The following is a 13983-nucleotide window of genomic DNA, read 5'->3' on the forward strand; positions in this document are numbered from 1 at the left end:
AACTCAGTTGTGGAAACTATCCACACCAGAATCTCCTGGGGAACATACAGGTCCTACCCCTGACTCACCAAATCAGGCCAGGAATCTGCCACGGAAATCTCAAAGGAGGAGAAATAAATAAGAGGTCAGAAACCAGGCTAGTGCTCTCACAGCAATGACAGCATTTAATTCTTATGTGTTATAATCCCAGTTACCAACGAGGAGGCTGAGGCTCAGAGAAGTAGTTAAGTGGCGGATGTCAGATTTGAACCTCAGTTTGACTGAAGGGGATGGAAGGCAAAGTCGGCTCTTCATTCAGAAAGACACGGTTCAGATCTCTGCTCTACACTGGGGCATTTTCACATCTCTGGGCAAGTCACTTCACCCCTACAGACTGCAATTTCCTCATCCGAAGATGAGAACCACAGTACCTACACCTCACAGGTCTATGGTGAGGATTAAACAAAATCACCCAAATAAAGTTGTCAGCATAGCGCCTGGCACGTGGGAAGTGCTCGTCAGAAAGACAAGTGGGGAAGCCCAGGAACAGGCCCCCGCCGTCCTGGGAAGCACCCCCTCTTCCCCACACACCTGACGCCTGCTGCGCCCGAGAAACCACCGAAGCTGCTGACGGACCACACACCACCCTCCCTCCAGCAAAACAACACGTTTTCACAGCCACACTGGAAACGTGACTCAGAATTCCATTTGTACAAACTCCAACCCCACTAAATCTCATTCCATCCAAAGGTATGTACAGCTGGAAGTGAGCTTTTCAGAAATAGAAATCTTTCTCTTGGGGCTTCACTCAAACCAGAACAACACGTTCCAAACACCAAACCAGTGGGAACTGAAGGCTGAGAAAGAAGTCCAAGGGATCTGAAGACATTAGGTAGGTCCCTGCTACCCAGCCTCACGGGACACGTGAGTAGACTATGTCCCCTGGGGAGGAGGGTTCAGGTCTCTCTCACTCACCCTGGGTCCCCAGTGCCTGGCACAAAGTGTGCTGTGCAGTAGGTGCTCAGCAGGAACTGCTGCTCCATGGGGCGACCCCCTCACCGTCTCAGACGTAACCCAAGCCCACAAAACCACCACTTGCATCCTTAACCACAGGGTAAAAGTAAGAATTTTCAACAGGAGCAGTGCTGTTCCAGAGCACAGTGCCAAGAGAAGCCTACAGCTTCCCCCACCTCAATGATTTTGGATGATCTGTAATGTAAAGGCTGGACATCAGTTGGTAAGTCCCCAAACCACCACTCCTTCTTGACTTTCCTCCTGTTCCAGAATTACAGGGATGAAGGACAAGGAGAAGGAAATTTTCCCTGGATAGAAGCAGGACAGCGTGGCTTGATCTTGTTTTGAGTCCTGTGATGGGCTCCCAGGATACTTACGACTTTAACCCATTCCCATACTGTCCAATCTGGGTGGACTCAGGTGTACGTTTGGCCGACTTCCCAAACTGGATCACACTGGCGGCATCACCTGAAGTAGCAGGCACAAGAGAAGGTGAAAAGTCTGCTTTCCTTTCCCAGACTCAAAAAAATCAAGGTCTGAGCCTCATTAAATCCAAGCAAGGCTGTGTGTCTACTGAAAACCTCCATCCAAGGAAACTCACAACCACAAGGCAAACAGGCAACCTCCGACAGGCCTGTTGGTGCTGCCGTCACGAGGCCCTTGTTCTGTTACCAGAACGTGGTAATAAGGCTGGGGGAGGCCTCTGCAGCTCCAGCTCCAGGATGTTATGCAAGATGATAGATACAAAATCAAGAGGCAGTAACCTGACAAACTTGAGGCTGCCATTCGGATCCTGCCTCGTATGTTAGGACAAGACCCAGCAAATCCATTAGTGAAATTAAGCCTGAGATGTTGCAAAGACCTCCCTCTCCCTGCTAGTCACAACAGTGAGGCAACAAAAAATCCAGTTAACACAGCATGTATTTCGTAAAAATGGTTATAACCTCCCCAAGAGAAGCAATCAACTTGTCACTTACTTGGATCCATTCCTGCTCCATCATCTAAAAAACAAAGCATAAATCCTCCTCGGAGGTCCTCTCTCCTTTCTGTAAAAGAAGAAGCTGCCATTACTGGGTAGTTACCCGGCAGAGGGCGGCAGCTTGGGTATGACCAGAAGGAGGATCAACGTGAAGCTTGGGTCAAAAGAGCCAGGTCAAACCTAGCATCTTTCTCAGTCTTGGCTAGTTTGAGTTAACTGGCAGGGCCCTTGAGGGTGGGAATTCCCCTCAAAGGTTCCCCAATGCCTTCCAGTTCAGGACCAAGCCTGAGACAGTCTATGAGGAGGGCAGAGAACACCCAGTCCAGCATCTAACCACAGCCAGGACCACCGAGTACGCATGTATTTCACACACAGCAGTCATCCTTTTGCCTCTCTGCCCTCTAACGTGGACACTAAAATACTCCAGCCACTACATGCTGCACCTCACCAACACTGCTCAAATTCAGCAGGGCACCTCCTCTGCAGGTTAAGGGTACGGTAGCCTTCAGACAAAGTGTTCAAGTCGGACATGCTATGGACACAGTGGTGGCAGCTGCTATCTAGAAGGTGAATTACTAACTCTGCACATGACCATCTCGGGCCAAATGCAGTTTCTGGGACATATGCAGCCATCGCCACATCCCCTCCATGCTACAGGTCCTTGGCACGGCTCCCCAACCCAGGAGTGAGAGGGCACAGAGCACAGTGAGAGCTGCCTGGTTTTCAGCCGGACCTACTTGACTGGGAGGAGGAACAGCCCTTTGACAGTAAGACACAGAGCAGCCGTGGCAGAGCTTGCTGGAAGGAAATGCAACAGACTATGGCTGCCACTCCAGTGGCTAGAAGACCCTTTTATTTCAGCAGCTTCTTCTGCAGCAGTAAGCAGTTACTCCAAGCAGCCTGGGTCTGAGCATATCACCAAAACTGGAGATAGTCCCAAATAGGGAGGGACCATCCTAGCATTTCCAAGATGACTTCTGACCCCAATGATGAGGACTAGATGGGCTAAAGAGGACTAGCACATGCCTTGCAATCAGGTAAGCACGTCTACTAAACGGAGGAAGGTCAGTTTAAGGTACCACAGGGAGAAGCCCAAGGCTGCTTCAGTCTAGTTCCTAACGGAGGACTTTTTTTCTGCCCCAAGCTGCAGCTCACCAACTTTATACAACTATCTTGGCTGGGGAATCTCAGTTTGAAATGCTCTTTGTCCTCCCTCAGGCTAGATTCAAGTTAAGTCACAACTGGCTTCTGTTAAATGGGCTAGTTAATGTAATTTAAAATGCCATTTCAGAAGTACAATAAACCACAGAGATTTTCAAGTATTACTCAGTGTTCAGGAAGCTGAACTTTGCTGAAACATTAATAACAACTGCTTCTTGAAAGTCTGAGGGCAAAGACCTTCCTGGAAGTACTTTTGATAGATAAGAAAATTTCTCCTTGTGGCAGTGCCTCTCATCAGACCCTGGAGAATCCACACAAGAGCTGGGAAGCAGACACAAGCACAAAAGAAGTGCAAAAAGTCTTCAAAGTTTCCTTCTGGAAGCAGCAAAGTGTCATAGAGAGACAAACAGGGTCAGAGACAGAGCGTGGTAAAGGAAGTGTCCTAAATCTAGCCAAGAGCCGTTTGCTGCACACTTCAGCCATAAAGACTGACATGGATACTCTGCTTTGAGATCTAGAAACTGGTTGGAGCCAAGTATGTCCGAAAAATCCCCAAGGATTCCTGGGATTTCTTGAACACTATCTAGGAAGTTACTTCTAGGCCCTGGTGTGTTAGGACAGGACTCACAGGCTGTTTTTACGTACAATCATCACCTAACAGTGGGTCTGAGGTCCCTTTCTTGCTCAAGGACTTCATTTCAAAGCTCCTCATGTGATTTATGAGGTTAGGAGACCCATCTATGGAGGATTCCCCTGGCCACACAGTGACCAACAGCCTGTAAGCAGCTGCAAGTGTCCAGGTCCATGTCATGTACAGCACTGCCTCAGGGCCGAGACAGACTAGCAGACAGAGCAGTCACGCCCTCAGCTCTGGAAACAGGCAGCCTGGCACCTGCACTTAGCTCTAGTCTCATCCCAGTCACTCGCTCACTTGACGTGCCTGGCTCTGTGACGAAGGTAACAGCCGTGAACAATGCAGATGTGGTCACTGCCTCCACGGAGCTTACAGTCCAGTGACCGCCACTCTCTGCAGCAGATCAGGGAAGCAAGAGGGTTTAAGCAGGAGACCGAGAAGAGCGTCAGCTGGAGCAAGAGTAGCTCACCCAATTCTGGGCTCCAACCTGCAGGATCTAACTGCGTGGTCTGAGGGGGTACCTCAGAACTTGCATTTCTAACAAGCACCCAGGTGATGCTGATACTGCCCACCAAGGACCACTCTTTGAGAAGCACAGAGCTAGAGACAGCAAGAACTAAGAGGTTTCCCTGCTCAAAACTCTCTACCAGTTAGAGGTACATTCCTAACACCTTCTATGTACTTTACTCAGTCAACTGAGTGATACGTGAAGCCTCCAAGGAAAGGATTTTGAGGGTGATGGGGGAGCTCTAGGCAGAGGGGAGTCTAAGCAGCTGGAGACTGTCTGCTCCTCTTCCCAGCATACATCTTGGATGCAAGTCCAGGAGGGCAAAGCCAAACTGCCTTCTCTGCAGCTGCACGTCAGACCCTTGCAGCAGCTGTGTACAATGACAGAACCAGTGTGGAAGGCTGCACGTCTAAGCTTCCCCCAACAGGGCCAACTCTAGCTTCTTCAAATTAGCCTGACATTCTTCCCTCCAACTCCCATAAGGGAGAACAGGGGGGAAAAAAAGAAGCTGGAAAAGCGATGTGATATGGAGCTATAAGTCAAAAATCAGATGTGATAAAATAATGTTGTCCTTAGCACAGGCTGTAACAGAATGACATCCAAGTTCTTCATCATACTCTGCAATCTGTTTGAGCAGTATTCATTTCAGTGACATTTGCTCCAACTAATTTTCTATTTATTAACCACTGACCTGGCCCCACAAAAGGGATTTTTGAGGAATGGCAGTCCCTGTCCAAGGAAGTCCAGAAACTCAATTAAAAAACAGTCTACTTCTGACAGGCACATTATGGTCTGGCCCCATCTAACAGGAATGCTTTTGGGTAAGTGAGTCTGGTTCCTTTCTCACCCTTCTTAAGTTTAAATTAAAATGTGAATTTGTGAACTCAAACTATATCTGATCTTTGGGGAGATTTCCAATTTCAGTATTCATTTCGTTTCAGAATGCGAGACAGGAAAATACTTTCCCCCATATATTAACAACACTTTATAGTGTAAGATATTACTAATCCTACTATTCTGCTTGTAAAGGGGTTGCCTCAATTCCTCCCATTGAATGTGTTAATAAGGCACTGAGGTAGAGAAGTGTGAAGTTAAGGGCACCCCAGTCTCAAGGTACTCAGAGTAAATCAAGTCTTTCTCCAAAATGCTGTAGTGCTTAGAGCTTAGTGCTCCTACCACACCATATAATCCTTAATGACTCTGACAGTTCTCTCAAGATGGAGTTACTGTTCTCTCATCATCTGTAGATGGTTAACTCTCTCTCCAATTAGCAACCCTCTAATGAGAATTTAGCAAAGGCCCCTCTCACTAGCTCTGGATTCCTCCCAAGGCCTAAGAGCTGTCACACTGAGCACAGGGTAAATGCTCACAGGGCCTTTTTCATTTAAACTGAAATTCAACTTGGTTCTGCTGCGTTCCAAGTGTAAAGCACTAAATTTCCTTGCTGAAATTCACCCACCAAGGGTGGCAACAAGGAGCAGAGATGATCCCTTTCAAAAAGCTTCTTCCAAATAGACGTGGCTGTGATAATCTGTCCTTTCAACATCACTTGGAGTAGAGGCCCACTCTTCGTGTGCCATCTGTGCAATGATTAAGACAGCCGCCATTTCTTCCAGAGGTGGCTGTTGTGACTCCTCACTGAAGCACACTGGGAGGTAAGACACATACTGTGGCCTGGGAGTGATGCCTCCATCTGGCCTGAGGGCTTAGCACCCATCTTCTAACATTCTTCTGCTGTGTCCCCTTTCCTGTCACTTTCTTCTAAAAATAAAAGGAGTCTTCTTTTCACCACTTTGACAGAGCCTTCTGAACAGAAAGCTTTCAGAATTTAACCAGTGTAATTGACTTCTAGCTGTTCTGAATATTTTCCTTCCTCCAAAGTGTCTCAGGCATAAGAAATTCATATTTGGACAGATTCTTTGTAATTATATGACACTGGAGGTTCTAAGAACTACTTCTTATTGTGGGCTTATTCCCATTTATCAAATGTGCTGAAGAAGAGGGGCTATCTGACAATTGTATATTCCCACAAAACACTCAAGTCTTCTCAGAAGCTAGACAATGTTACTTAAAATATTACCTCAAACTTTTCAGAAGTCTGTCAGAAAAACAGATCATGCTAGCCAAACTGGATTTAAAAGTCGTTTTCCTCTAACTCTACTTCCAAATTTTTAGCATTCAAATGACAAAAATTGTGCTGGTACAAACACTGAACAGGCAGGAAGCAAACTATCTATAAAAACGAAGGTGTGGGGTACCTAATGATAATGACTAAGAATTCTTCCACTGTCACACCCACTCTAGAAAAAAAAGAGGATCTCACTGCCAAGGAGCAGAACCAATTAAATAAGCAAAACAGCAGATGCTGTCAATATCTTTAAATTCCAAGCAAAGCAGCCCTCCTTCCTACCTGACTCCTCTGCCTGAAAACATCTCTGCAGACCTCAGGGCCAACCCAGTTGCCCAGCTGTTTTATACAGCTGATACCAGCAACTCTCCAAGTTAGGACTTGGAGAAGGGAGATCCCCAAGGTTGCAGAGGGAGGAGAGGGCTTCCAATAAGATCTCTCTTTGGCTGAGAAACCACAAGCCTGGCCACCTGCCAATTCCAATCAGGAAAATCAGTGGTACTTAGTCATTTCTCTCCCCATTACCCTATTCCATCTTCCCCAGAAATCTCCTAGTGGCTTTTTAAAAATATATCTCTAGATCTGGGCACCCCATGTTAGTTTCTTCACACCAATATTCTTGATTTCTGTTATTAAGTCTGACCAGGGCTGCCCTGTTTCTGCCTAAGGCCTGGAGTAATCAGGCTGTCTACCCAGGATCCAGAAACCAGTTATTTCCTACTCATTTCTTTTTAGGCACAGCAATAAATGCTTTCAGGAACTGGGAGTCAGAAGACAGGGCTGATGTATGTCTTACCTGCATAAATATCTATTCTGGTGGCATCAGCATCTCTGCAAAGTTAGAAGAAAAAAAAAATCAAGATTCAAATGAGAATATGAAATATCAACCATCAAAACACACAGTATTTTGAGTGGGATACATACTATTTTGACTCTATTTTCAGTTTTTAAAGAAATTCTGTACAGATTAAAGCTATACTTTTATACTTGGTAACACAATTTTCCTTATATGTCTGTGAAACACTTCTGGAGCTCCAAATTATTTTAAATAATCACATGACACATAGGGCCTGGATACATTTTTTTAATAAGAAGTTCACAGTGAAAACATCTAAAAGATAAATAAGAACATTCCCTTTACACAGTAAGAAATGACTCAAATCACTCTTTTGATTGCAAGCATAAAAAACGTTCCAATAACTTGTCCATTTTTCCTTACCAAGATACTGAAAAAAAGGGAAAGCAATAACCTGCCACAAAACCTAAGAAAAATCAGGTCTCATGGTATATACACTACAGTCAGCAGACTGATTCGCAAGTCCATAATCTTATCCTCTTTAAGCTTGAAAGAAAGTTGGGACACCCCATTAGACTCCAGCCATCAGCTGAAATAAAAGTTCACTCATCAATGAAGTTTTCCATAAAGGCTTGAAAGTAATCTAGCCCAATTCTGCCAACTGTAGGCAAGGAAAACAAGGCAAACAGAGTTTCATGCATTTTAAATGCAAAAAAATAAAAAACCCACACAAATCCATACAACTCTACATGCATCTATTCCCAAAGACATAAAAACACTTTCAAAACTGAGGGAGATTGGCAAAATGTGTGCATGAACAGGAACATATATTCCCCGGTAATCTCCAGTTAACTGTATGATCTACAAAAATGCAGCCTGCCAAAATACACTATGGTCTCACTAAACTAACAAGTGGCAAGTTCAAACATGGTTCCATTAAGCTACAAGATTTTTAAGTTGAATATAAAAATTATGAGTCAGCAAGGATTAAAACAACTGAAAATATCGAAAAATGGGAGTTTTCTGGTTAAACAATTTGTTAACTAGCACACTTCCACGAGCACTCCAGTGAATAACAATAATAAAAATAGTAACAGTATAGGTTTATAACACAGGCACAGGTAGACCTATCAGCAAGCTCATTAACTGGAGAGCTGTTTAGAAAGTGCTTCTGTCAACTCTTAGTCTTCTCTTCCTTTATTAGTCATCAAACTTGGCCAATAAATACCAGGTATGAACTTTATCTTTGAATTCAGAAACAAGACTAAGACAATATTTTCATGATATAAACAAAATCATAATTTGGACTTTGCTATTTATCTCTAAACCAACACAAATTTCGGTCTTGCACAGCAACATTTATAGGTTTCTATCACTAAGAACTCAGTACAACAGTACTGAAGAATGATCTCTCTCAAGCACAGCTGCTAACAATGGAAGATGCTTTGATCAACTAGAGTCATTTAACAATAAATATAGTCACCCCTCCGTATCCACAGGGGATTGGTTCCAGGACCACCTGGGGATACCAAAATCTGCAGATGCTCAAGTCCCTTGTATAAAATGGTGCAACCTATGCACATCTTCCAGTTTACTTAAAATCACCTCTGGGTTACATATAATACCAAACACAATGTGAATGTTATATAAATAGTTGCCAGTGTGTGTTAATTCAAGTTTTGCTTTTTGAAACTTTCTGGAAATTTTTTTTTCAATATTTTCAATCTGTGGTTCATTGAATCCACAGATGTAGAACTTGCATACAGAGGGCCCACTGTATTCTGGGAAGACACAGAACTCTGGCATAATTTAAAAGGCATTACACGGTGTACTGTCCTGGTAACAAGCTAAAACAGAGCTTGTTCCATTAATTAGATTCCTAGGTTTTTATCTTAATTGCCTGTGTTTCACTACAATTATCTTGCTCTAATACACAAGGGAGGGTAGCTTTGGAGGTCATAAGTTCACTATTTTTAGGCTTGAACACAGCAATGAATTCAAGTATCAACTAATGTGCTATTAAAAATACTTTTTGGGTAGGAGGCCTCTTAGAAGTGAGTCACATTTGCAACAAAACTGCCTTCCTCCCAAGTCTTCAGAGGGCAAAGGTCACAACAACCCAAAAAGTTTTCAAGCACATGCCGTGTGCCTGAAGACCACATACCTGGCATTATCAACCAGTTCAGCAAGAGCACCAAACAAGAATTCATGAGTAGTTCTGAAAAGATAAACACTGAGTCAGCAAAAGAATTATGGAATTGAACTATGACTCCTAATAAAAAGTTAGTTACGAAATATTTAAAAGCTTAAAGAAAAAAAGCAAAACTAAAGTTGCCATTTGCATTGTCAATTTACACTATTGAGGTTTAAGCTTCTCCACAATTCAAGTCTTTCCAGAGCTCGCTTAGTCCCCCTCAAGTGTTAATCTGTCAAGTCCTGCTAGCTACTGAGAATGTTTATTCTTAGTAGGCTGAGCAGAGGAACCCACCCTGAAGCATTAGATTCCTGAGTACTACTGCTAAAAGCAGTGTTTTTCACTCTCCATATTCTACCTAGAAAAATGCCTGTATTTTATTTTTCATTCCCTAAACCACTGTCAGCTTCTGTGTATCTCTAGGCATGCTCAATGGACAATACCTGTGTGAGATCTTCTGGTGAAAACCGATTCAGTTCTGTGCAATTTATAAGCAAAAACACTCCATTTGAAAGGTGGGAGAAGGGAGAGAATAATCCATTTCTTGACTTTCCTCAATTTTGGCTAAAAACAGAACTTTCTCCACATTAAAGAAAGGAATTCAAGACCCTTGTTAATAACTCCTTCTAGGAGAATAAAGGCTTGGTGTGGTCTCCTAGGGCCCTTATTAAAATTAGCCCCTTCAAGGAGGGTAGCCAATGGTCATCTCCTCCTCAAGGAGGCTGCTGAAAATTTGGGTGGGATAAATTCACAATTACCATGTTATTCAGAACTCAGTAAAGATGATATTTATGCATAAGATGTCTCCTTCTAATTCTTCCTCCATTTACATCCTCCTTAATTTGTGTTATTTCCCAAAGTAGTCCTCATTAGATATAAAAGTGGGATGTGTCTACCTTAGAACCACCTAGAAATCCTGACTTTTTTTTTTAATGGCGGTATTAGGGATTAAACCCCAGATCTCATGCACACTAAGCACATGCTCTACCACTGAGCTATACCCACCCTCCACCAGAAACCTTGACTTCTAATTAAAGAAAATATAAAAGCATTAACCTACATAATACATTACCATCATCAATTTTTCAAAAATAACAGTATTATTCCAGCTGATTTTTTGTATAGTTTCAGCCAATAAAGTGAAAATTTCTCAAAATTTATGAATTATAACAATATTAAGATTCTTTGAGCACTTACTATATTGTTTAAAGCAAACAGTAAAATGTTTATTTATAAAATAAATACCCAAAACTGAACTGTCCAGGAACACTGGTTTTTCCTCAAGTAAATCTTCAAAATTTCACAAGTGCAAATTTTTAATTAAAACTACCAGTTCTTGGAAATTTAGCAAGAAATTTTTCCCATGAGATCAGTGAAAATATCTGTTGCTGATTCAAAGGCAGCACCAATAACATTTCAACAAAAAGTAGATATTTTATCTCCAAATCACCTAGAAGACAGAGCTCAAATTCTTCTCATTAAAATTGAATTTTTAATTATTTTACATTTTTCTTTTAAAAACTACATAAAACAGCCATATCTTTAATTATCAAAAATATTTGTCTCTAAAATCATCTTAAATTCTTCAAATTATCAACTAAAGAAACAAAAAAAGTATTCTGTAGATTACTCCGCTAATAGGGAAAAATAAGCTAGAAAATTAAGGTGATTTGTTGAAGGTAATATAAGTTAAAAGTAAATCTAATGTTTGCCCTCAAGCTTTCAAGCAATCATTTTGCCATCTGACTTAGCAGCTGGCTTAGAAACTGACAAAGTGAATTAGTTTTCTATACTCAAAATTTTTTTAAAAATTTTCAAGGTTGTCATATGAAAATATAGAATAAATTCTATTGCAGTATTTCTCATTTCAAAAAGAATTTGCACTTTAAGTCAAGGAATCTCAGAAATATAGCTCCTGGGGGAAAAAAAACACAATCATAGTAAGAATGAGCCTACATCTTGAATGCAGAAATCTTTGGGACAGACCAGTTAAAGAATGATGTATCTGTCCTACTGTCATCTGTAGTGACAATGGTGAATATGAATGAACTGGAAAACTAATTCTGATACTTTTGCCATTACGACAAAGAAATCAAAAATAGGAATAGCAACTGCTTCTCAGCAATACATATTTCTGATTGCTTCACATGAAAATTAGAGACATTTAAAATTCAGTAAGATCTCAAAAGGGCAAGCACAAAGCACCTCTGCATAAGTTTTCACTGTCTTCTATACAGTGTTTAGAAAACTGCCTTTGTTCATTTAGACTCTAAAGAAAATATTTCAAATGTTTGTTGTTCCATACAGTACTAATGCTGTTCCACAATACACATTTTAGATAAAAGTAGCTTTAAAATGTAGCTAAGGGGGTACCTTCATGATGTGCACTCACACATCATAAAAGGGGCCTTTTGTGACAACTGCTGGTAAGGTCAGATACAACATTCAAAATCTTTTCCAAACCTCCAACTGAATAATTGTTCCTAACAAATGCTAGAACTAAAGCTCTCAATATGTCTTAAAACTGTACGATCCAAAACATACCAACTGAGAAAACTCTCCCTTTTTTTCAAATAATATTCAAAGAGGTACGCTCATGGCTAACAACATTTGAGATAGAGATATTTGTGTAAGTATCAAAGGAAATTTTTCTTCACAGACCTAAAGATTCTTTGCATGTGATCCAAGAAAGATCAACCATCTGGAAAAAGACAAAGATTTTTAAAAGACTCTTTCACTTTCAAATGACTGTAGCTTTACACCATTTGTGGCATGATCAAAACAGTTTTGCAGCTCAGCATTTCCAGCGACAAATTCACGTGTGAATCTACTCATTACGTAAGGAAATGGGTCTATTTATATTCAGACTGAATTCAGATTCAGAGATAGACTACCCATAAGCCCACACTGATAGCTTCTGCTGAGTATCTGGATACTGCTGAGTAGTGGATATCTTGTCAAGAGTTAATTGCCTCAATTGCTAGAAAATAAAGCTAGAAAGTTCTAGAGCAACCATTTTACATTCAGACAGCTTTAATATATTTAGAGTGTGGATCCACGTTTCAACAGGATTACACATCACAAGAAATATTGTCTCTAGAGTTAACAGGTTACTTCACATACCGAGAAAAAAAACCCCAAAATATCATACGACCAAGTTAACAACTTATTAAATATGCCACCAGGAACACACATATAAAGCAGACATCTTACACTTAAGCACCCTGCCCTATCAGACCACCCAGCAATACTGCAAACAGAGTGACTTAAGATACACACCTTACGCCAAAGGAACATCACTACCACCACTACATCTGGAATCTGGCACCTAGACTGCTTGTCAACTTTATTACCAGCAGTAACCAAAACCTACAAAGAGCAGTAACAACATAAAATTTTTCTTTAAAAACCCTAATTTCATTCATCTCATACGAGCAACATCCAGTATTAAAAGAAATTAGCCTAAGATTTTCATGTTAGAATTTCCCAGGCTTCAAACCTCAACCCTGATGTAATCAAGAGAATAACCATCAACAGTTACTGTAGACCTACTACAAAAAAAAAAAAAAAAAATTCAAAACAAGTGTTTAGTATCTCCAACAGATGCTCCAGAATTACCTAAGAATTTATCTGCCTGATGACAAGCACCAAACAGCAAGTTGCTACCACACTGACCAACTTGTGGTTTATATAAGCTCATATTATAAATAGAAAAATAATCATCATCTATTTAGTGTTTATTGTGTACCATGTACAATCTAATTACCTTACAGACATTTTACCTAATCCTTATAAACAGTCAGATTAGCCCCATTTTACAGATGAAGAAACTGAGGCTCAGATAAGTCGATCCACCCAAGGAACTGCCAGGAAGCAATCAAACCCAAGCTTGGTTGGCTCCCCAAGCCCATGCTCTTTTCACTGCACCACACTGATTTTCACCCTTCTATCCTGGACTCTGCTCAAAAGTCTACACTGGGAGGTAAACAAAGAGTCGTTTGTTTCATAATTGATCATATGGCAATATTGTAGATGTCAGACACCCTAAAATGGTCTTGTTTTTTTAAATTAGAACAAAGGTGTGTAAGACAAAAACTCCCTTCTCTGAAAGTAAACTGCACCAGTAACAGGAGGAGATACATTACCATCATTACAAGTAACAAGTCACATTTCATGAAAATTTTAAAGTGTTTTTCCTCTAGAAATGAACTTCCTGTCAGATCACAAAGAACGGTCTTGAAATTGGTTACAAACCAAAAACCTATCTAAGTATCCTGGGGTTCATATTTTCTTCTGGCAGGATTGGACACATTCAAAAGTAAACAACATCAAAGGTGTAGTCCAGATAATAACTCCAGAGCTTCCAAATGATACATACAACCATCAAAATGTTCATGCAAGCAAGTGGTTCCAGTTCAACATGTTAAGCTAAATTCACAGAAAATTCTCCAGTTTCACTTTCAAATTAGAGGTTCATTGAGATAAACTGAAATTGAAGACAAAGTGGAAAGTGAACCCATTGCTCTTTAGACAAAGAAACAAGCCCTTAAAGGTAAAACTGACTACAGTCAGTGCTGCCTAATGGTGAAA

At 41.1% G+C, this 13983-nt stretch overlaps 1 protein-coding gene across 4 annotated transcripts in view; it reads right to left on the bottom strand.

The window, feature by feature from the left end:
• Positions 1-13983, bottom strand: part of MORC2 (MORC family CW-type zinc finger 2) — a 38131-nt gene that overhangs the window by 20898 nt on the left and 3250 nt on the right. For 3 of the 4 annotated variants that reach the window (XM_074356124.1, XM_074356122.1, XM_074356123.1), the window contains exons 2-5: positions 9364-9417; positions 7200-7234; positions 1971-2039; positions 1371-1461 (exon numbers count right to left, since the gene is read on the bottom strand). In XM_074356124.1, coding sequence (XP_074212225.1) covers positions 1371-1461; positions 1971-2039; positions 7200-7234; positions 9364-9417 — 249 coding nt within the window. Of the gene's footprint in view, positions 1-1370; positions 1462-1970; positions 2040-7199; positions 7235-9363; positions 9418-12054; positions 12074-13983 lie in introns of those variants that run through there. The other variant, XM_074356125.1, reaches the window with a different exon arrangement.

Source organism: Camelus bactrianus, chromosome 32 (genome assembly GCF_048773025.1).
Source record: "Camelus bactrianus isolate YW-2024 breed Bactrian camel chromosome 32, ASM4877302v1, whole genome shotgun sequence".
NCBI classification, from domain to species: Eukaryota; Metazoa; Chordata; class Mammalia; order Artiodactyla; family Camelidae; genus Camelus; species Camelus bactrianus.